At 45.9% G+C, this 24,417-nt stretch overlaps 1 protein-coding gene across 4 annotated transcripts in view; it reads left to right on the forward strand.

Moving 5' to 3' along the window:
• The window catches only part of GYG2 (glycogenin 2), a 41,180-nt gene extending 18,384 nt beyond the window's left edge, over positions 1–22,796 (forward strand). For 2 of the 4 annotated variants that reach the window (XM_075999094.1, XM_075999096.1), the window contains 8 exons: positions 640–814; positions 2,352–2,514; positions 3,536–3,662; positions 6,367–6,589; positions 8,255–8,461; positions 18,256–18,360; positions 19,212–19,319; positions 22,369–22,796. In XM_075999094.1, the coding sequence (XP_075855209.1) occupies positions 640–814; positions 2,352–2,514; positions 3,536–3,662; positions 6,367–6,589; positions 8,255–8,461; positions 18,256–18,360; positions 19,212–19,319; positions 22,369–22,530 (1,270 nt within the window). In that variant the 3' untranslated portion in view covers positions 22,531–22,796. The remainder of the gene's footprint in view (positions 1–639; positions 815–2,351; positions 2,515–3,535; positions 3,663–6,366; positions 6,590–8,254; positions 8,462–18,255; positions 18,361–19,211; positions 19,320–22,368) is intronic. The other 2 variants (XM_075999095.1, XM_075999097.1) reach the window with 2 other exon arrangements.
• The last annotated feature ends 1,621 nt before the right edge of the window (positions 22,797–24,417 follow it).

Below are 24,417 nucleotides of genomic sequence, written 5' to 3' on the forward strand. Positions count from 1 at the left end.
AAGAGATGGCCCAAGTCAGTCCATCTTATTTTTTAATTTAATTTAATTTTTTTTTGAGACAGAGTCTCACTTTGTCGCCCGGGCTAGAGTGCCGTGGCGTCAGCCTAGCTCACAGCAACCTCAGACTCCTGGGCTCAAGCCATCCTCCTGCCTCAGCCTCCTCCCGAGTAGCTGGGACTACAGGCATGCGCCACCATGCCCGGCTGATTTTTTTCTGCATATTTTTAGCTGTCCAATTAACTTCTTTCTATTTTTTGGTAGAGACAGGGGTTTCTCTCCCTCTCTCTCTTGCTCAGGCTGGTCTCGAATTCCTGAACTCAAACGATCCTCCCGCCTCGGCCTCCCAGAGTGCTGGGATGACAGGCGTGAGCCGCCGCGCCCGGCCAAGTCAGTCCACCGTAGCACAGTTGTGTTCGGCCGTCCGGTGGCCTTCCGAGCGTGCTCACGGTTTTGGGCGTGGGTGGAAGGCGCGCACAGCTGCAGACAGCCGCGGAACAGGAAGACGGCAGTGAGCGCCGTGGGGAGTTAGTTCCGTGCTCCGAGTTTGGGAGCAGCCAAGGGGCGTCCTGTGGGAGGGGGTGGGTGGTCACGTGCTCGGTGCTCACCTGCTGTCCTGGCTCCTGGCACCTGCCCCTCCAGGCTCCTCCTCTCGAAGGTGTTCGACGAGGTCGTGGAGGTGAATCTGATGGACAGCGAAGACTACGTCCACCTGGCCTTTCTCCGGAGGCCCGAGCTGGGGGTCACCCTCACCAAGCTGCACTGCTGGAGGCTCACGCACTACAGCAAGTGCGTCTTCCTGGACGCCGACACCCTGGTGAGTACCTGGGGACAGGTGACACGCCCCGCTGTCTCTCACGCGGATGCTCCGCCCGTGGGAGCCAGACATAACACGCCCGAGAGCTCCGTGCTGGACCCTGCTGAGGACCGCAGTGGATTTGAACTTGTGTCTCTTGCCCCGGAGCTGTTTGCAATCACATTATTTCACCTACACAGAATAGAATAGTTAGAAAACAATTTTTTTTTATTATTTTGAAGACAAGAGTCTCACTTTGTCACTCTGGGTAGAGTGCAGTGGTGTCACCGTAGCTCACTGCAACATCACACTCCTGGGCTCAAGCGATCCTCCTGCCTCAGCCTCCCCAGTAGCTGGGACTACAGGTGTGCACCACCATGCCTGGCTAACGTTTCTATTTTTAATAGAGATGGGCATCTCACTCTTGCTCAGGCTGGTCTTGAACTCCTAGTGCCAAGCGATCCTCCTGCCTCAGCCTCACGAGTAGCTGGGGCTACAGGTGTGCACCACCACGCCCAGTTAATTGGCAAATTTTTCTATTTTTAATAGAGACAGGGTCTTGCTCTTGCTCAGGCTGGTCTTGAACTCCTGGCCTCAAGCGATCCTCCTGCCTCAGCCTCCCGAGTAGCTGGGACTACAGGTGTGCACCGCCACGCCTGGCTAATTGGCTAACGTTTCTATTTTTAATAGATATGGGCATCTCGTTCTTGCTCAGGCTGGTCTTGAACTCCTGGCCTCAAGCAATCCTCCTGCCTCAGCCTCCCAGAGTGTTGAGATTACAGGCATGAGCCACTGCACCTGGCCAATAATTAGAAAATATTTTTTTTTCATCCTGATTGTATATTGAATTTTATGGTCCTGATTGAACCGGTATATCTGGCCTCTTAAGGTCTGTCAGATGTCCTGATTGTCAGTTGGGGCAGTGACTCACAGCATAGCAATCTGTGATGGTCACTTTCAGAGACAGCCATTGGAAAAAGACGAAAACACGAAATGCAGTTGGAGTGTTGGCAGTCAGTTCGGGATTGCCTCGGTTAAACAAAAGTAGCTCCGTAGAAAGAAGGAAACAAGAATGACCGAGTAAACAGAATAATGGCTTTTTCCCCCCAAAAAGGAGCGCCGTTTAGAAAGTCACCGTGCATTAGAAGCAACTGCAATTGGCAGCCAAGCTCTCCAAGGAGACTGATGACTCTGTATTGAGTTGCAAACCTCTCCGTTTCTCACGGGTCCCCGTGGTTTCCTTGGTCACGCTGGCTGGAGATGTGGGGATATGCAATTAAGGGGATTCCATGCAGCATCTTAGAAACCTGGAGAGAACGATTTAATTTCGGAAAGCCTTACTCCAACCACTTGGAGCACACGGCAGGACAGTCACAAAGGTTTCTCCTGTAAGCATAAAGTCCGAAAGTATTAAGAGAGCCCCCCTCCTTGAAAACTGGGGACGGGTTTGCAAGCACCAAGGCTTGCTTTTCCTCTGGCCCGTCCCGTTGCACTCCTTGCTGGCGTGCCGGCGGCGAGCCAGGCTTGTCTGCGTGTTCTCTGTGTTCGCCCGCACCAGGTCCTGGCCAACATCGACGAGCTGTTTGAGCGGGGAGAGTTTTCCGCAGCCTCCGACCCCGGGTGGCCGGATTGCTTCAACAGCGGGGTGTTTGTCTTCCAGCCGTCTCTGGAAACGCATAAACGCATGCTGCAACATGCCACCGAGCACGGCAGCTTCGACGGTAAGCGAGGGGGAGCCCGGAAACTCTGGGGGCCGCTGGCAAGACCGAGACCCCTGCCCCGGCCCATTAGCTGGACGTAGTCCCAGCACTCTCGGGAGGCCGGGGCGGGAGGATCTCTTGAGGGCAGGAGTTCCGGACCAGCCTGAGCAAGAGCGAGACCCCCGTCTCCACTGCAAATAGAAAAGTTAGCCAGGCGTCATTGTGCACGCCTTGCCGTCCCGGCTGCCCGGGAGGCTGAGGCAGGAGGATCCCTCGAGCCTAAGAGTTCGAGGCTGCAGTGAGTTGTGATGACTTCACTGCACTCCAGCCGGGGCAACAGAGCAGGACCCTGTCTCAGAAAAAAAAAAAAAAAAAAGAAAAATTAAGAATTCTGTAAGTAAACAAGCCTCTGAGAGAACCATGAAAGAAGTATCCTTGATGAGTTAGAAAGAGCGGCTGGACGTTGCCAAGCATGTAGAACAGGTGCCTAAGCCTTTCTCTCTAAACGGCCAGGTGATATTAGCTGCCGTGGGTGTTGCAAACCGCACAGTCTCTCTTTGCAAATGCCCGGTGCTGCAGGTGCAGCCTGGGATCAGGCACAGGCGATACAGCCGAGCGTCGCTGACCGGTGGGGGTTCATTCTGAGAAACGCATTTCCGGGCGATTTTACTGTGCTGTGAGCATCCTGAGAGCCCTTACCCAAGCCCTGGACGGCGTAGCCTCCCAAACAGTGGGAAATGCACTCTCGCGACCGGGCAGAACTCACTGGGGAAGGAGTGAGTGGTGAGCTTCAAAGACGATATGCCATCCGATGATTACGTTTTTCGCGTCGTCGGCGGGGAATTTTCGAGAGAAAAAAACGTGCGCTTGTTTTTTTATCGATGGCTTGGGCTACCGGTCCGCTTGGAGAACAGAGAGAATGCGTTAGCTGGCGGAGAGAAAAAAAAAGAAAAAACAGAATTGGCGATGGCAAAGGGTTATTAGCATTGAGCGACTGCCTCGAGCTCTGCTGATCTCCGGTTTGCGTTTGCTCATGCCACAGGGGCTGATCAAGGGCTGCTGAACAGCTTCTTCAGCGACTGGTCCACGGCAGACATCAGCAAACACCTGCCGTTCATCTACAACCTGAGCAGCAACTCGGCGTACACCTACGGCCCCGCCTTCAAACAGTGAGTCCCACGCCGTGGCCGCCACCCTCTCTCTCTCTCTCTCTCTCTCTGAATACATACCAGCCGTTGGCATAGCGGAAAAAAAAAAATACTGGGCGATTTTGTCCTGGCGTGAACATCCTAAGCGTCCTTCTGCAAGGCTAGAATGGGATATATCCTACCAAACGGTGGGGAACGCGTTCTCGCGGACAGGTAGAATTCACTGGGAGTGAGGGGCGAACCTCAGACACGACATGCAATCTTATTGTTAATTATTTATTACTATTAACGTTTTTGGGTTATCCGTGGAGAATGATGCGTACTTATTTATTTATTTTAAATAAATACACTTAGATAAATTTTGAGTAAATACATTTAAATAAGTACATAAATAAATCTAAGTGAATAAATTTTGTCTCTCATCCCTTGCTTGCTTAGATTGCGGTGCATGCCAGGTAGTCAAGGGTTCGTGACCGGGTTCCCCACGTATTGTCCGAGGGGAGCTCCCTGCAAGTCTTCCAAGCGACCCCAAAGTCAAAGCTGCTTTAAGAAAAAAAAAGAATTGCAAGATGTGATTGTCCCTTTTCACTGTCATTTTTTTCGTGAGCGTACGATGAGATTTTACAGACGCCGCATGGCGAGTGATTAAACACAACGCCCCGCTCGTCAGCCAAGAGATGAGTTGTGTATTCTTCAGACAGTCGAAGCCATGCCTCTCGTCGTGGGTTTTGTGGAAATATAGTTTTTTCTGAGCGTGGAAAAACGTGAAATTTATGTGAATGTCTCATGCGTTGAATTTTTTTTTTTGATGAACTGAGAAATAGATTTTTCTGATTTCTCAGTTGTAATCGCTATTAGGATAAATATGGGTAGATAAAAACTATGTGAACACAGCCTTTTTTTTTTTTTTTTTTTTGGCCCATAGAGATGGGATCTCACTATGTTGTCCAGGCTGGTCTCGAACTCCTGGCCTCAAGCGAGCCTCCATCCTTGGCCTCCCAAAGTGCTGGAGCTACAGGCTTGAGCCAGTGTGCCCCACCATGAAAAAAAAATCTTTGATTTCTCAATAACATTTAAGAGTATCAAAGAGGGTCAGGGGTTGAAGATCTTTGAAATTCACTGTGATAGGGGACATTTCACTTTTCATAGGAAACCTGAGAATAATCTTGGAAGTGATTAGTTCTAGTGTGTAGAACTAGAAGCACTTGGGGCCATATTGTGCCCAAGGACATAGAAATTGAATTCTCAAGGAGTGAAAAACATCTTAGTTTTCAATGTATAATCACAAGTGTGACACACAGAACACAGACGTGTCGTATTAAAATATCATGGGGTGATGATTAAAGAAAAAAGAATGTTTAAAAGGGCACCTAGAAAGGGGTGCATTTTTGTTGTTGAATGACAAACAAGCTTGAGAGAGGAAAATTCAGAATCTTAAAAAAAAAAAAAAAAAAAAAACACCAATCGTTTGGTTTGCCGCTTGCATTATCTGCTATAAATTCTAATTTTTTTGTCTTTATCATATTTTAAGGAGAGGATGATTTGAGTGCTGTACTATCTTTGAAACACTGGTTTATTCTTCCAGTTTTGGGGGAAGAGCTCAATGGGTTATGATTATGATTCTCGGTAGGTACAAATTGAAATAATTGCCAATCGTGACTTTTCTAAAAAATTTTATTTATTGTTAACATTTATTTTCACCTAAACACCAAATAATCATTATGGTAAAGGAATGGTTATAAGATTTCGTAATGTTGAAACTTTTGCAGCTGTTAATTGAAGACATATAATGATTTGCCTTAAAATTCAGATCTCTGGGCTGGGCGAGGTGGCTCACGCCTATAATCCCAGCACTCTGGGAGGCCGAGGAGGGAGGATTGCTTGAGGTCAGGAGTTTGAGACCAGCCTGAGCAAGAGTGAGACCCCGTCTCTATTAAAAAGAGACAAATCAGCCAGGCATGGTGGTGTGCACCTGTAGTCCCAGCTACTTGGGAGGCTGAGGCAGGAGGATCACTTAAAGCCAGGAGTTTGAGACTGTAGTAAGCACTCACTCTAGCCTGGGCAGCAGAGCAAGACTCTGTCTCGGGGGGAAAAAAAAAATATATATATATATATATATATTTCAGATTTCTTGATGATTATATTTTGTTTTTTTGCTCCAAAAGTTTGTTAAGATCATGCTACCTTCTGTCATTCATGAACTCTCTCAGCAATAGCTTGTGTATTTCTTCCACATTTGCAGATCTCGAATCTAAAAATGTATTTTCACTCAGAATAACCGCAAATCGAACGAATGGCGATGACGCCCTTATCCGTAACTAGGCAGGTTGGGGCTAGTCCTTTCCAAGGTCACCTTTGAGGGGTCCCGTGGTGGTTGCGTCTTTTATCACTTCCGAGTAGAAATTCTTTCAGTTCTAAAATTGCTTCTATGTTTCATTTCATCTGGTCTCCCCCCAAAAAAAGGTTATCAATACCTCAGCCTGTCACTAATATGAACATTATTAATATTCCTTTTTCTTAAGAAGATTTAAGATACATTTAAGATGTTTCCCTTTTTTCTTACTAAGCACTTTGTTTTTTCCCCCAGGGAAATGCAAATCGTCATTATTTTTTTTCAGATGCCAGTTTCTCCGCGCTGTCGTATGCGTTTGCGGTGGAATGCACTCCCGGCCGGAGTCCCGCGTAGAAATTCCACTCCCTTCTGTCTTGTCTCCTCCCTCCCCAGGTTCGGGTCTAGCGCGAAGGTCGTGCACTTTCTGGGGTCCACGAAGCCCTGGAACTACAAGTACAACCCCCGGACCGGCTCGGTCTCGGAGCAGAGCGTGGGGCTGGGCGGCCAGCACCAGGCGACCTTCCTCAACCTCTGGTGGCACACCTACCAGAGCAGCGTGCTACCTCTCTATGAAACCCTGTGCGCCGTGGAAACACACGCGTGCCCCGGACATGCGGTAAGTGACCGCCCCACGCTGGGAAAGAGCAAACACAGAAATTCTCCCTAGTGCCGCGGTGTTTCGTTACAACATGAACGACCCTCTCGAATTTGCTGCTTTTTTTTTTTTTTTCTTTTTTTTTAAAATGTAACCTCTGGACTGAAGAATTTGCTGCTTTTTACTGTCGCCTGTGCGGCGAGTTGTCTATTGCAACACGCAGTCTCCGTGTTAGAATGACATCGCCGGTATTCCGTGGCAGCAATAAAAAAAAAAAAAAAAAAAAAAAAACATCAACAAGTAACGTTTTCTGGAACCAGAGATGCGGGGGCTTTTTGCTTCACGTGGGCCCCGGCCTCAAAACCAGCGTGAGTTAAATACAACTCGCGCGGCACTCGGCGTGTTAAAAACCGGAGTTGCAGACAGTGACTGACGCCCATGGTGGTTTTTCCTTTCCCTTTCAATTCTCCCTTTTTGTTTCTCAGTATGTATTTCATGCAAACGGATTCTAAAGTGGCAGGCAACTTTTTTTTTTTTTTTAAATGATTTTGCTCAAATAGAGAATGTTTGATGAGTAGAGATGTCTCTGTGATTTGCAGAACTGAGGCATGAATAAACAGCTTATTTAAATTAGCCCTCCTCATTAGAGTAAGAGCCACTCGTTTGATAAGTGCCCAGCCGTAACTGATTAAAACATCGTTCGCATAGATTTTTTTTTCCTTTCAGCCATCATTCGTTTGAAATAGCAATCGGAGGAAGTGTCTGATGAGGGTTTTAAAATTTTTTTGATTGACACCAATTTGATTTTTTAAAAACATAATGATAGCCTCTAAGCACACTAAATAGTTCTGTTTCTGCAGTCTGTTGCATCTGCCTTGCAAAAAATCCCTTTGAAATTACATACCAGGAAATGTTTTATTCTTGGTCAATTTGTTGTTGGGTTTTTTTGGGACAATGTCTTGCTCTGTCGCTCCGGCTAGAGTGCCGTGGCATCATTGTATCTCATAGCAGCCTCAAACTCCTGGGCTCAAGCAAGCCTCCTGCCTCGGCCTCCCGAGTAGCTGGGACTACAGGCATGTGCCACCATGCCCGGCTATTTTTTTCTGTTTTTAGTAGAGTCGAAGTCTCCTTCTTGCTCAGGCTGGTCTTGAACACCTGAGCTCAAGCGATCCTCCCGGCTCGGTCTCCCAGAGTGCTAGGATCACCGTGGTGAGCCACTGCGCCCAACCTCAATTTATTTCTTTTTACTGTAGGATTAACTATTACAGTGGAATCAGGTATCAGCAAATGCCTTGCTTGGGTAATCGAGAAGAATTCGTATTTTATTTTTTACAATTTTTTTTTTTATTTGGTGGAGCTAGATGGTACTTTTTCAACAACCCAGAAAATTGTGCGTCCTCGTTTGGAGAGACTGAACAGGGTTAATCGGTATTGAGGGCGCAGACATTGAGTGGCTGCTCCGTTTTCCGCCAGGCACGAGGTCGGGTAGAGGGGAACGTCTGGCCGTAGCGTGGTGTGGTTGTGAGAAAGAAAACAACTGAGAACAGGTGTCTCTCGGTGCAGAATCCAGGGCTGGGAGCCCCGGCTACACCGAGATAGGATAGATCTGGGGGTCCTGCGGGTCTCAGGTGAGCTCACGGGATGTGGGGGCCGCTCATTCCACTCGCTCTTCATCCGTCCCTGCAGGTCTGCCCCAGCGGTGTTGCGGTGCCGTGTGCAAACCCAACACCCAGCGCTGCAGAGCCGTGTGCAACGTCGACCCCCAGTGCCGGGGTGCCGGGTGCGAATCCAGCACCGGAAGCTGACCAGCCATGTCCCACTCGGGGCCCTCCGGAGCCAAAGGTGAAAGTGGAGGAGACCCCGCTTGTCCCGGATGAGGACCATTCGGAAGGCGTAAGTACCTGCTGCCCACGCAGGGGTGGCCGGGGGAGACCGGCTTCCAGCACTGCCCCGGGAGGGAAGGGCCGGTGCTGGCTTTGCTCCGGGCTGGGGGCCACCCGCGTGCATTAATACTAAGATGAAAAGCCCCCGGTTGAAAGGTGTCTGTGGTCTGACCCCCGGAACCCGTGAGTCTTGCATTGACGCGGCAGTGGGGGTTTGCAGAAGCGAGTGGCTTGCCGGTTTTAAGACAGGAGACACTGCCGGGAGGGTTTGGGACGGCGGGGGCAGGAGGATTAGCATCCGGGGCGGGGAGAGGATGTCACGGCCGAATGTCAGCAGACCCGTGGGGCCGGGTCTGGCGAGGCTAGATCTGCCAGAAGTTTGTCCTCGGAGAAGAAAACCAACCGGAGCTCACCTTCGGTGGAAAGCACAGAATCCTGGAAGCTGTCATTTCCCCGGGATGTCCGAGTGGATACTTTGTAACCGCATCCTGCGCTTAACCACTTCGGCATGGGCGTCGACTGTAGCCGACAGCCGTGAACCGTGGCTTTTCTTGATTTTGCATTTACCAAAGTAAAATTGTGAACTTTAAAAAATAATGCAATGAAAGCATATATGTCTGTGTTACCTGCTCTGATATTTACATGACAAGCAAAGCTGCCTGTGAAGTCAAACAAGCTTGCGGTGCTTCCAAGCTTTCCTCGTCACGCAAGAGCAAGTCGGACGCGCCGTCCATGCGCGGCACAGGCCGCCGAGCGGGCCGCGAGTGCCGGCTGCGGGCGAGGCGTCGCAGTGGCCGGCGAGCGCCGTGCCCAAGTGGTTAGCGACTTCTCGTTTTTAAATGCTCACGCTCGTGATGGTGAGAAACCAGTTTCTCGCTAGAACGATTGTGAGGTCGGACGTAGGCATGGATGGATTTGGGGCTGGGCTGAAGGGGAGTCACCCTTTTTTTATGCATGTCACAGAGCTCCGGGAGAGTGGCTTCTCGCCGGGTAGGAACAAGCGGCGTGCACGTTCGGGTACGTGTCTCTACGGAATGCACACCGTGTGTTATACTCTGATATGGGGAAAATGGTCTCGGGCAGCTAGCTTCACGTGTTAATTTTTGAGTGACTTTGCAATAACCCAAACATGTGGGATCTTAAGATGCTCAGGTTTGCACAGAGAAGACTGAAGTGGCATAAAATGGGTTTTTCCTCGTATTTTTGTTGTTGTTGTTGTTGTTCTTCCTCCTAACGTTTGCTGAGCATAAACGTGCGTGGTCTGGCCGCCCAGACCTGCCTCGTTTGAGTAAAGTCAAAGGCATCTGCGTGTCCCTCTCCGAGTGTGATTGGTTTAACGCTTACGTGATGTGGAAAACGGCCCGAAATCCTGCCGAGCCGAGCCTGTAATGGATGTTTAAGGAAAATCGATATTCACTTTAAAGGTTTAGCAGACGACTAGACTCTATCCAGCAACCCCCCGAAGAGTGTTTCCAAGCCACCGTTCTAATTCCTGGCTACTGAATAATTTTAAACTTATTCCATCACTGACTGGTGTCCATGAATGTCTTTCAAAGTGTGACCCCAAGCTTTGTCTGAATAAGGCTCATTCAAAGATATCTGCACTCGAATGTTTACGGCAGCACAATTCACAATTGCAGAGATGTGGAAACAACCCAAGTGCCCATCGATCCATGAGTGGATTAACAAAATGTGTTATCTGTACACCATGGAGTTCTACTCAGCCACAAAAAACAACAGCGATCTAGCACCTCTTGTGTTATCCTGGATGGAGCTGGAGCCCATTCTACTAAGTGAAGTATCCCAAGAATGGAAAGACGAGCACCACATGGACTCACCAGCAAATTGAAACTAATTGGCCAACACTGAAGGGCACGTATGGAAATAACATTCATCGAAAATGAAACAGGCGGGGAAGGGGAGGAGGGGATGGGTAAATTCACAGCTAACGGTGTGCACACCTTCTGGGGGATGGGCACACTTGTCCTGTGGTGCAAAGACAGTTTATGTAACCAAGGCATTTGGGCCCCCATAATACTCTGAAATAAAAAAAAATAAAATAAACATGAGATTGATAAAGCAAGAGAGGGATCCTTCAGCCCCGCAAGGGCCAACAGGTGCGCCGTGAAGTGCAAGGCAGGTGGAGAGATGGGGCTGACGTCAGACTCGGTCGGATGAAAGTGGCAGAAGACTGGGGGCCCCTTTGAAATACCTTCCGGAAAGGAAGAGACAAGGGGAGACAGGGAGCTCAGGCTTCCAGGGAAAGGGCTGGGGGTAAAAACCGAAGCCGTCTAAATGCAGATGTTCCTCAATTTTTTAAGGTTGGATTGCATCCAAATAAACCCGTTGTAAGCTGAAAATATTGTTAAGGCTGCATGAAAAGTCCAGACTTCACTACTATGCGGTATATCCATGTAGCAAAACTGCACTTGTACCCCTTAAATCTATAAAAAAAAAAAATCATTAAGTCAAAAATGCATCGAAGGCCAAATGCGGTGGCTCACGCCTGCAATCCTAGCACTCTGGAGGCCGAGGCGGGAGGATCGCTTGATGTCAGGAGTTCGAGACCAGCCTGAGCAAGAGCGAGACCCCGTCTCTACTAAAAGTAGAAAAATGAGCTGGGCAAGTAAAAATAGAAAAAAAAAAATTGCCAGGCGTGGTGGTGCATGCCTGTAGTCTCAGCTACTCGGGAGGCTGAGGCAGGAGGATCGCTGGAGCCCAGCTAGGCTGACGCCACGGCACTCACTCTAGCCCGGGCAACAGAGTGAGACTCTGTCTCAAAAATAATAAATAAAATTATCGATGGCATGTATATTTTTATGATGAGACTATTTCTCTGAAAACAACAAAGTCATCACACATTCAGAAGAGAGAGATGCCACCTGCCCAGTGTTGGATATTTTGTCTGGTCTGCCCGGCATAACCATCGGTTCCAAACCTGTGGACTCAACCAACCGAGGACTGAAAATGTTTGGAACAAAAAATTGCATCTGTGGCGAACGTGTACAGATGTTTTTTTTTTCCCCCCTTGTCATTATTTCCAAGATGATACAGTATAATACAACCATTCACGTAGCATTTATATGGCATTCAGTGTTATTAATATACATCATAATATAAGTAACACTGTCGTATAACGACCATTCATGTAGCATTTACATGAAATATAAATTATGCAGAGATGATTTAAAGTACATGCAGGGATATTCATAGGTTATATGCAGATGCTATGGGACTTGAGCATCCATGGATCTTGGTATCTGTGGGGTTTTCCTAGAACCTACCCCCCATGGATATGACTGTATTTCATTAATTCACCCTGCAGGTGGTCTTTGAAATAAATTGTGTAGCAGCACTGCCACCTACTGGCCATTTATTGAGTTATTTACTCCAGTTTTTTTTTTTTCCCCCAGCATATTATGGGGGTACAAACGTTAAAGTTACTACATATTGCCCTATATACTACAGGTTTTTTAATTTTGGGGGGCTGACACCTACAATTACTATGGCAATTAAAACAAGTCTCATTACTGGTAGTGCAGATCCTTTGTTTTTTTCCCTCTTCTTTCTGGCCCCTTTAAAATTTCCACATGGATATGAGAATCAGTTTGAAAGTTGTCTTTAAAAATTAGGAAAACAAACTTCTGGGATTGTGTTGAATCTGTGAATCAGTCTAAGGAGGATTAATATGTCCAATTTATTAAGTCTTCCACTCTATAAACTTGGGGCTTTTCTATACTTATTTAGGCATTCTTTAATTTCTCTCAATAATGTCAATTTTTTTTTTTTTTTGGTAGCAGTCTTGCACATATTTCGTTAGTCCTGTTTTTAATTTTCTGTTGGGTTTTTGAGGCTATTGTAAGTAGCATCGTTTTAAAGATTAATTTCCCTGCTGTTTGATCCACATACAGAGAAATACATTTGAGTTTTGAGTCCAGCAGCTTTGCTAAATGTTTACATATTAATAATTTTAAGATACTGCCTGGATTTCTCTTGGCTACTCTATGTGCAAAATTGCATCATCTGCAAGTAGAAAACTGATAATTTCTTAAAATGTTAAACATATACCTACTATGTGATTCAGCCATTCCGCTCTTAAATATTTACTCAAGAGAAATGAAAACATACACCCGTACAAAGACAAATACCAATTTGATTTGTATTATAATAGCCCCAAACTGGAAACAACCCAAATGTCCATCACCCAGTGGGTCTGTAAGCAAATTATGGCATTATTTCTACCATGGAACACTACTTAGCAATAAAAAGGACTGAACTATTGACATACACAGAACAACAGGAATAAATAACAAAAATAATTACACTGTGTGAGCGAAGCCAGATAAAAGATAATGCATAATGTACGATTTCATTTATGCAAAATTCTAGATAATATCAAATAGTCCATAGTGGTAGAAAAGAGATTAGTGGTTCTCTGGGAATGGGCGTGGAGGTTATTAAGGGGCATTGGGAGATTTTGGGGGTGGTGGATATGTTTGCTACCTTGGTTGTAGTGACACTTTTATAGGGGAATACATATCTCAAAATTTGCCTGGGTTTTTAATTTAAATTTAAATATTAATTTAAATGTTTAATTTAATTATGTGCAAATTTTTTTTTTTTTTTTTTTTTTTTTGAGACAGAGTCTTGCTTGTTGCCCAGGCTAGAGTGAGTGCCGTGGCGTCAGCCTAGCTCACAGCAACCTCAAACTCCTGGGCTCAAGCAATCCTGCTGCCTCAGCCTCCCGAGTAGCTGGGACTACAGGCATGCACCACCATGCCCGGCTAATTTTTTTTATATATATATACATTAGTTGGCCAATTAATTTCTTTCTATTTATAGTAGAGACGGGGTCTCGCTCTTGCTCAGGCTGGTTTCGAACTCCTGACCTCGAGCAATCCGCCCGCCTCAGCCTCCCAGAGTGCTAGGATTACAGGCGTGAGCCACCGCGCCCGGCTTTTTATGTGCAAATTTTTATCTGTAAATTATACTCCAGTTAAGCTGTTAACGAGACAAAAACCAACGTAAAGTTACTGTATATTTTTTGGTGCATTGGTCTTATTGTTATAAAATGTTTGTCATTGCTAAAGTTTGTTTTAACTCTTTGTTTTGGTTAATATTCATATGGTATGTCTTGTTCCATGTGGTTACTTTAGATGGTTCCATTTATTATACCTAAATTGTGACTCTTGAAGAAGCTTAGAGTTGGGGTTTGTTTCCCATTTTATCTAGTCAAATACCTTTTACCTTTTATGTGGGGTAGTTTATTGACATACAATTTAATTACTGGTACATTTATGTTCAAATCTGTCTCTTGGTTTGCTACATACTATCCCCTGGTTTAAGGACCTTTCTCTCTCTCTTTTATTATGTTCCTTTGAATTAATTATGTAGCTTTATTCTGTTTTAGCCTTTATTTATACATCAGTTTTATATTTCTCTGATTTTTTTTAAAAAATAGTTACTGTCTTTAAATTTTTTTAAAATTACAATATTCATTTTGAACTTCTTATCACTTAATAAATTTAGTACTTTTTCCCACTTCTTGGTCGTAGGAGAATTTGACTGTGGTTGTGTCTCTCTCATATTTTGTGCTCTTGTCTTGTATTTTAACCCTATAGCTATTTCATACATTTGGTGCTCACTTAAATGTGTCATTTCATGTGATTTCTATGCCATGTTTTGTCTTCTCTTCTTCTTGTCATCAGCCATAATTTTCTTTTCCTGGAAGAACTCCCTTTGTTACTACTCTAGTTTGGGGCTATTACTGAAAATTATCTCAGTACGTATTCTGAAAAAAAATTTTTTTTTACCTTCATTTTGTACTATATTTTACTAACTATAAAATTCTTTTTGGGCTCTGGTTTCCAGAATCACTCTGAAGGTGTCATTTAAAATCTTCTGACTTCCGTCTTCTCCAAGAATGGAGTTGCTGGTGTAATGTTTGCATATTTGAGTATAATATGTCTTTTTTACTCTGGCTGCTTTTAAGTTTTTTCTCTTGGCTTTTGAATTTTTTTCTTAGCTATAACAATAGCCCTGGGTTTATTATTCTTGTATTTATCCTGCTTGGGGTTCACAGCACTTCTCAAAACTGTATTATTTCTATCTTCTCTCTCTCTCTCTCTCTCTCTCCCTCCCACCCTCCCCATATCCCCCACCTCCCCTATTTTTTGTAATTCCAATTACATTACAGTAGAACTTTTCACTGTGTCCCATATATCTGTGACACAACTATCTGCATTTTCTGCCAATCTGTCTTTCCATGCTTCAGTCTACTGACCTATCTTCCACTTAATTGATCTTCTCTTTCGCCATGTCTAATCAGTCATTAAACCACGTCAAAACCATGTCTAGTCAGCCATTAAACCACATCGAAAGCCCTTAGCTGCTGTTATTGAGTTTTTAGTTCAAATAAACATCAGATTTTTGTGAGTGGAGTCTCCATACGGCATTGAAATTCTCTCTCTTTTCCCTCATCTCATTTAAAGTATGTCTCCCATTCAATTCATGTCTGATCAATTATATCTGGGTTTCCCGTCGGTTTTGTTTTCTTTCTTCTATTCCATTTGGTATTGATATCCACTCATTTGATCTTGTCTTCTTGTATGAACGTTATGTGCTTTTCAACTGAAAGCCAGACATTGTATATGTTTTTAAAAAAAAAAAAAAACGTGTAAAGATAATTTGAAGGTCTGAATCATAATATCATCACCTAAGGGAGGATGTTCTCTTTCCAGGAAGGAAGTGTTTATTGAGGTGCTTTGTCTAGACCCCATCTAAGGTTGACCTGAAGGGCAGCTTCAATGTTTATGAGGGCTACTCTATGTCTTTTCTTTTTTTTTCTTTTTCTTTTTTTTTTTTCAGAATATTACAGGGGTACAGATGTTTAGGATCCATATATTGCCTCTGCCCTGCCAGAATGAGGACTACTCTGTTTCTGATTCTCCTATCAGTGAAGTCTCAAAAGAAAGCTTGTGGTGCTTTCATCAAGCTTCATCCTTGATAACCTTCTTACCCATTACGGGTTCCTCAGCCTCTTAGCATGGCTAGAAGCTCAGCACTCCTTTCCAGCCTTTTATTTATTTGCCTTGAGCAGAAACACAGAACCAAATGTCAGGCTCACTTTTCCTGTTTGTCTCTGATAGCTTGACTCTTCATTTCTTTCTGCCTTGATAGCACTCTGATGGGCTTTTAAAAAAAAAAATATATATATATATATTTTTTTAGGAGGTCCAGCCTTTTTAGTTGTTTTTGGCAGGAGACTTTAGTGTGAAATAAGCAGCTTCTTTCATCGCCGAAGGTTGGAAAATCTCATGTCAGTCCCTGACCTGATTTGTATATTATTTATATTTTTTAGCATTTGTCACTTCCGACAGTGATAACTTTTCACAACTTTGTAGCCCGTAATGCAAGAGATTGCTTCCTTCTTATTCACGCTAAATTTACCTGCTTGGGTCGTGGATGAGAGCATTTTGTGTCCTGTGTGTATCTATTCTGATAGTCCAGCTTAGTGGTGTCCGCTCTGAGCTGCCCTCTTCCCAGGCTGCGGGGTTTTCTTTTGAAGCTTCTCCACTTGCCTCAGATGCTCGCTCTCTCTCTCTCTCTCTCTCTCTCTCTCCCCGAAGGGCTAAGAATTCATTTCGGGATCATCTCCAATTCCAGATTCTCGGCTCTCAAGGTGACCCAGTCCGTGAGTCAGGCTTTTAGGGGATGAATCCGTGGAATAGTTATTACCTAAGGATAAAAATAAATGCAGTTTGTAAAAAAAAAAAAAAAAAGTCACATTTGATATTCATGAATTCACGGGCTTGCCAAAAATGATCTTAAAAGCCAACTTGGCCTGGCGCTATTGTTATATTTTCATCTTAGAATTTCTCTCTGCATGGTACATACAGAAGGACATCTTTACTTGTTAAGCAGGAAGAATAACGGGGGTGTTTATTTATATATATATATTTTGGTTTATATTTCGGTTGTTAACGTTGTTTGTAAGCAAGCCCATGGGTCTTGATTAGAAATATTAGCAGGGGTTGACTGAACCTCTCTTCCTGGCTAAGTTAAATGTGTAAGATTACAACAGCTCCCCAGAAGACAGGCTGGACCGTTGTGTCATTATTCCATCCTTCGTAACCGAACGTAAAACCCTGAGTTAAATCCCTTCCGAGGAAGGATTACGTTTCCCGATTGGCCCCATGGAATTTATTTCTGTGTTCTTTGTTGAGAGAAATTAGGTGACAGAAAGAGAGTGATATTTTCCCTGAGCTGATTCAGCTAATCCTTTTTTTTTTGAGCACTTACGCTGTTGGCCCGGCTTAAGTGCTTCATGTATGCATCACGACAAATTCTTGTTCGACATGTTACTAAAGAAAGCGAGACTTGGAGAGGATAGATAATGCCTCCAGGTCCTTGACCCTGTAAGTGTCAGCATTGGAATCTAGGGTGTCCCTCTACAAACTCTGATTGGAGAAAGAAAGTATCAATTTTTAATGGGAGTCATATGTTTATGATGCTAATACAGTTATGTCATTCATCATTTTTTCCCAAGTTTTTTTTTTTTTTTTGTGTGTGTGTTTTCCAAACCATGTGTTAATGGTGTGCATATGGCACAGGCATCAAAAGTAAGGCTTGGCAGTCAGAGAGGCGTGTGCTCAAATTCCCCCGTTCTCTCTCACTTGTAGCTCTGATATATTCGAGATGGACCTCTCTCTGCAGATTAAACTTTGCAGCAGCAGGAGGAAGGATCAAACTCTCTCCCTCTCAGGGCTGTCAGGATTAAAAGGAGTAAGGTTTAAGAAGCTTATGAGTGGCCGGGCAGGCGCGGTGGCTCACGCCTGTAATCCTAGCACTCAGGGAGGCGGTGACAGGAGGATCTTTTGAGCTTAGGAGTTGAGCTCTGACCCCCTATGCCCTCAAGAATTCTGCAGCGTGTTTGTGGTGAGAAACCACAGGATATCAGCGTTCTCTTCTCTCCCTCACGGACACAGATTAGGTGAACTGCTTCGGGACCTTTTAGGGACCCCATCTTTTGGACACAGGCCTGGCGTTTTTCGCCTTGGGTTTGTCAGGGCATGCTAGCTGCCGCAACAAACAGCCCTCAGGGAAGGAAAAGTTTGTTTCGTGTTTGTGTTGCAGGCAGCCGGCTGGGGTGGCCAAGGCGTGCTCTGCTCCATGCTGTCTCCAAGGGACCCTGCAAGTGCTAGGTTCTGCCTTCTTCTAGGATGGCCCTTCTAAGCTCAGACTCCCTGGGTGGGAGGATTATGCCCTGCAAGCTGAAGGCAGCCACTGTGCGTGTGCGTAATACATTAAGTCATCTCCTTTGCACATATGTATGTGTTAGGCATGTACCATCTTTGGGAGAGCTGGGAAAATCATCACCTAATTCATTTTGGGCTGAGTTTTATTTCCTTGTGGGACTCCTTTTAAGACAGGGTGGAGGGGTCTTATTCCTCGTCCAACTGGTAGAAGCAGAGAGAGTCAAAAAGAGTACATTGCTGCCGTCTGCCCAGCCCGGAGGCGACATACATCACAGCTGATCAGCCCCCTTGGTGACAGTACGTCGTGTAGCCCTGCCTGGGTGCAGGGAGTCTGTGAACTGCAGCAGGGTGTGAGCCCAGGAAGCAAAAGAAGAAGTGGAGACAGGTGTGAGTGAGCGAGTCACTCTGCCCAAGACCTCTAGTGGTCAAGCCGGATGTGCTCCCAGGAGACAGAAGAAAAACAGGTTGGGTGTTTTCGACGACGCTGCACTTATTTATAGCGTGAAGGTTTAACCTAACTTGCCTTTGCTCTTTTTCTTTGTGACAGACGGTAGGTTGCCCTGAAACTGGGACCTCTCCTGGGACAACGTGTGACCCCCTGTCACCGCCCTACCCTCAATTTGCAGACCTCACAGAGACTCAGACCGCCTCGGTATACCTCATTTATTCTATTTCCACACGTCCTCGCTCTCTTGTTCCTTGTTATTTTAGGGTGTCTATGCCCACAACATGCCAAAGAGGGCGCCACATGTTTTTTTATTCCTCCTATATGAATAGTTTACAAATAGTTTTTTGGTTTTTTTTTTTTTTTTTTTTCAGCCTGGAATACATTGTACCATGATTAGTCTATTTCTCTATTAATCCGGAGGATAAGGAATCTGTCAGGCTATTCAAACTTATTTCCCTCTTTGTTATTATATACCTGTTGGTCATTTGTTCATTCTCTTCCACCATGCTTCAACAAGGATCAGAAAACAGGTACAACATCAAGACAGCATCTATGTCTCCCTTAATTTAAAAAAAAAAATTTTTTTTTTTGGTAGGAACATGCACTTGTGTCTAAAATCAGTATTTAAGGAATATGAATTTTATTTGAATTCCTTTTTTTCCCCTAAGCTTACCCTTATGAATCTGAGCTTCTTAATGACCAAATATGACCAGAAGACTGCCTCTATAGATAGACACTCTTCTTTTTAGTGAGAGACTATCTTACTGAAATGCTTCTGCGTAGGCATTTGGTATAAAGTAGTCGAGTCCCTCTCTGAAAAGTTACTCACAGAAGAACTTGCAGCATCTCATCCTGTGTAAGACACTGTGGGTCACCCAGGGAAACCGAGAAGATGTAGAGTTCAGCGTGTTTCGCCTTTCCAGGAAAGAGTATTGAGGGCAGCTCTCTTGTTTGACCCGATTTTCCCCAGGATTAAACGTTCCCTGTCACTTAGGTTAAGACTACAGTTGCCGGCAGCCCACTGCAGACTAACGTTGGAATGGTTGTGTTTCTAGCAGCCAGAGAATAAGGCTGAAAGTGGCCCGTACGAGAAGACCTTGGACGCCAGCCAGGAGCGCTCTGCTGAGTTCACCAGGGACCCCGGTCCCCAGGATGGTTTGGAGGTAGTACCTAAACTCTTTGCCTTGTCTGACGGAGTGGCCACCGCTATGGCCAGCCACGTGCTCACATGAGCTGTTACCTCTATGTTCAGTCTCGTCGTGTTGAGATACGAGTCTGCCCACCTTTCCTCGTGCTCCCGATGCGCCTGTCTTCTGTCTCGTGCTTGCTCGGGGTGGTTGGTGGACTCTCCTTCCCGTCTTCGACTCTGGTCTGCGTGTTCTTTCCCTCTCTAAAAGCCGTTCTGCAAACGTTCGTTGACGGGAAGCAGAGACGGCTATGGGAATTAACCCACAAGCACCCACTTTCTGAAACGAAAGAAAATAAAAGCTGGAAAATTTGGGGATGAACATTGTAATCCAAATCGAACACGCAAATGATTTCTTCTTTAAGGATGAAAGATGCGTTCCTCTCTGTCCCTTCCTTTTACAGATCTTCTCATCTTAACTTGCATTCTCTCTGTTGATGCATTTAACAAACGTAATTGGCAGCTTTTTCTTTTTTCTAAGCGTGATCTGATAACACCTTTTGGTCTTTAAGTAACGGCAAGTATAGCTCTAGAGCTAGGTGTTGGGGCTAGACTGAAGATGAGTGTTGCACATGTATTTAGAATGTGATCTGGTGTGTTATAAACATTTCCATTCACTAAATGCTTGCTCTAGCACTCACCCTTGGAGAAAACGAACGCTTTTCCTCATTGTTACCTGGTTAATCTCGTACATGCCACATGCACGCCGTGTTTTGAATTTATTTCTAGAGCGGTTAGTGTCAGTGTTTCCCCCGAAACTCCGCTTGTGATAGCATGTGAGTTCATCCATTCAGCATGATGAGCACTTTTGCATAGTGATTCTGAAGCCCTAGGAATCAAATCCGTGGATATCAGTGGGTGGCGTAGACACTAGGTTGGGCAGACCTCCCTTTGGCAGCTCAGCCGTGTGACAGGTTTGGGATCTCAGGGGAGTTTGCTACTTTTTCTGAGCATCCAGGACATGGAGACCCGATCGCCGGCCTCAAAGAACTGGAAAAGAGGGGGTGATAGATTACAAACCTTCGTTAGTGCCTGGCTCATAAACATGTCAGTCATTTGTTTGCTAAATGGGAGCACTTTGACCTTCTTCTCTTGTGTATCTCCACTGCCCTACAGAGGATCCTTGTTTAGCATCTTGTACGATACCTTACTTCATACAACGAAAGGAGTTTGTGTTCGCTGGGATGCTCCTCTCTTGTTACCACGGCTGTTGCAATCACCGTGCAATTTGGTCCTGCAAACTATTACGGGGTTGGGCATTATGGGTCCTGCTAATTCTGGAAGGATTTAATCCTCAGGAACTTAATGGATATAAATCCAAGTGCTCTTTGAGGGGAGAAATGATAAGGTACCCTGGAGTGGACCTTTTTTTTTTTTTTTTTTTAATTCTTGCTATCTCTTTGATTAATGGTGTGGCTGACTTTGAATAAAATGCATGAGAATGAGTAAAGAAAACAGAACCTTGTGTGCAAAACCTTGTAAAAATGCTGTGACAAATAACTAGAATAGAAAGTACCACATGCCCCAATGGCATAAAGACCATAATTTATCTTTGTGTGTGTCTGTCTCTATACATCATCCATCTACCTCTACCTGTCAATTGGCTCCGTGTTTACCTCTGTGTCTGTCATCTATCTATCTATCTGCCTATCAGTCTATCCATGTATCTATCTATCATTGATATCTCTGGCTACCCATCCATCCATCTAGATAGATAGGTAGACAGATACCATATACATGTGTGCATGTCTGTTATTGATACCACCCACAACATTTTTAAAAAGTCTTTTTCTAGCTCTTGGTAAGAAGTATTTGAGCAGAGCTATTTATTGTTTTTGGTGACCCATGTGACTCTCAAACAGAAGCAAGGTGTGCATGTGTGTCTGTTTGAATTCACACACTTGCGTATCTATATATTTTCTCACATTTACCCCTTAAGAAGACAGAAAGTGTGCCTTCAAAAGCAGAAAATTACTCGAATTGCTACTGAAATGATTGTGCGAGGCCGTCCAAATTATTAGTTATCACGGGCTTTATTTACGTGAGGTGAACATTTTCTTCATGCAAACTGCTTTGGTTATTTACGGTAATACAAACCACAGAGGTGTTGGCGGCTGGAAGTATTAAATCGGTAACGTGTGTGGGTGTTTGTGTAAGATGGTTTAGAAATTAAAGCAATTCTTGGGGAAAAGTGAACACATGCACAATTCCTTTTTATAAAATTTCCAAAAAAAAAAAATTGCAAGGCAAAAAAAAAAAAAAATCTTCTGTGCATATTACGTTAAATCTAGTGTGTGTTTAGTTCAAAAGAAACGTGCTAAGGATCAGCACTGTCTCCTCGAGAACGGAGATGTGTATTTTAGCAGAGCCCTACAGTGTAGGGAGGTGGCCGTCTGTCCCCCTGGGTGACGCACAGCTTCCAACACCGTGTCCCAGCTAGGCACAGTGGCTCACGCCTGTCATCCCATCACTCTGGGAGGCCAAGGCGGGGAGATCGCTCAAGGTCAGGAGTTCAAGACCAGCCTGAGCAAGAGCGAAACCCCGTCTCTACTAAAAAAAAAAAAAAAAAATAGAAAGAAATCAATTGGCCGACTAAAAACGTATATAGAAAAAATTAGCCGGGCATGGTGCCGCAAGCCTGTCACCCCAGCTACTCGGGAGGCTGAGGCACGAGAATCACTCAAGGTCGGGAGTTCGAAACCAGCTTGAGCAAGAGCGAGACCCCCCGTCTCTACTAAAAATAGAAAGAAATTAGCCGGACAGCTAAAAAAAAAAAAATATATATATATATATATATATATATATATATATAGACAAAGTGAGCCGGGCGTGGTGGTGGTGGCACACGCCTGTAGTCCCAGCTGCTCGGGAGGGAGGAGGCTGAGGCAGGAAGGAGGATCGCCTGAGGCCGGGAGTTGGGGGGCTGACGCCGCGGCACTCGCTCTAGCCCGGGCGACAGAGCGAGACCGTGCCTCATAAATAAATAAATCAATGAAGCCGGGTCCCGTTGCCGTGTCTCCCCGCAGGTGGCCCTGGCGGTGTCGGTCTCCGAGATCTCCATCGAGGCCAAGGTGAGGGTGCCGAGCGCGGAGGAGCAGCGGAGGAAGTGGGAGGAAGGGCACATAGACTACATGGGCAAGGACGCCTTCGTCCGCATCCAGGAGAAGCTGGACCGCTTCCTGCAGTGAGCCCCGTGGTGCACCTGCCGGGGCGTGCGGGGAGACGGCTCCGGGGACGTCTCCTGCAACCAGTCCTCTCCGTTGTGGAACCTCGTGCCTCCGTGTGTGGTCGACCAGCTCCAGTGCCTCCCACGAAGCCCTCCGCTTGGACCTCCCCCCACTGCAGGTGCAAGGCAGCAATGCCCCCTGGGCTTCCCTGAGAGGCCAGCGCTTGTTGTACCCTTGTCGGCAAAAGAGCGCCCGAGCACTCGGGAATAAAGCTTTAGTAGCCCCTGGCTGATGGCCTCTGCGGTTGCTCGGAGGGCCTCTGGCTAGAAGCTCGGTGGACCGGCTGCCTCGTAGGGGGCGACCAGCTGTCTCCTGGATCCGGCTCAGCTTCCCTGCAAATTCCCTTCCGTCGCTAAGCTCCTAACGCCGGCGTCCGCGTTTCGAGGGTGCCAGGCTTGTTTTCTTCAGGGCGATGAGGTGTCTTTGAGTTTGTCATTTAAGATTTTTGCAAAGGATCAGCTCAGAACCCCCGTAGCTGTTGTCTCACCGCTTTAAATCCTAACTTCCCGGGTGCCGTTGCCGGAAATCCTACTTGGGACGTTTGCCAGGGACGTTTGGAAGAAGGATTTCGGGTGGCTTTGGTCGGGTGTTGGGGGAGGGGGGTCTTCACCTCTTCTAGAATCATTTGCTTCCTGGTTTAGAAGAATCGAGGGTTCACGCAGAACGATGTATAGCAACAACCTTCTTGCAATGACAGGACTTAGAGCTACTCTGTGCAGTCAGTCACTTTTTTTTTTTTTTTTTTTTTTTGATGGGACAGAGTCTCGCTTTGTTGCCCAGGCTAGAGTGAGTGCCGTGGCGTCAGCCTCGCTCACAGCAACCTCCAACTCCTGGCCTCAAGCGATCCTCCTGCCTCAGCCTCCCAAGTAGCTGGGACTACAGGCACGCGCCACCACCGTGCCCGGCTAATTTTTTCTATATATTTTTAGTTGTCTGGCTAATTTCTTTCTATCTTTTAGTAGAGACGGGGTTCTCACTCTTGCTCAGGCTGGTCTCGAACTCCTGCACTCAAACGATCCACTCGTCTCGGCCACCCAGAGTGCTAGGATGACAGGCGTGAGCCACCGCGCCCGGCCCAGTCAGTCAGTCTTAAGGCAGTTCTCGGGTTGCTGTCTGAACCACTCACTACCTCAGTTCTCAGTAACTTATTGAGTCGCTGTTCTCTTCAAAGCCACGTCCGCTCAGAACCTCTGGGAGAATTCTGTTTCACGAGGCAAGACGCTTTACCCCGAGAGAAACCCTCCTCTTTGGGAATATCCTCATTTGTTGCACGGACAAAATACACCGGGTGTCTCCCTGGGCGGTTGTCAGTGGCCACGACAGTTATCGTTTAAAAACGAGCGTCGTCATAAAGACAAGGAGAAAAAGGCGGTTTGGGGAACGTTTGAGAGGTTTGCTTATCATGCACGAGCTGCAGGGGGAAGAAAGAAAGGCGTGAATTAGAGGTGGGATTGGAAGGCGCTGGGAGTGCTTTAACTTGGTGGATAAAGGGTGTTTGGTTTTATGTCACCTGCAGCAGTTTTAGCTTTTGGGGTAGAGGCGTCTGTGTGCGTTTACGGCATTGTTGGTGGCGTTTGCTTGTGCCAGGCGTGGGTTAGGGAGACGTCGTTTCTCTTTCTATCCGGGTGTCGGTCGAGAAGCTGCAGTCTCGCTTGGCAGCGTGGGTGCGTGATGATTTGTAATAAAATAGCCATACAGATACAAGCTCAGGGGAGCTGGGAGTCAACCATCAGGGTGACACCGTATGATGTCCGGGGGGAATAAAGCCGACCAGTTGTGCTACGGCGCTGGAAAGGAGAAGCGTGCATCTAACAGACCTGAGAGAGTGGATTCTGGAAAAAAAATGAG

This window comes from Microcebus murinus, chromosome X (genome assembly GCF_040939455.1).
Source record: "Microcebus murinus isolate Inina chromosome X, M.murinus_Inina_mat1.0, whole genome shotgun sequence".
Classification (NCBI taxonomy): domain Eukaryota; kingdom Metazoa; phylum Chordata; class Mammalia; order Primates; family Cheirogaleidae; genus Microcebus; species Microcebus murinus.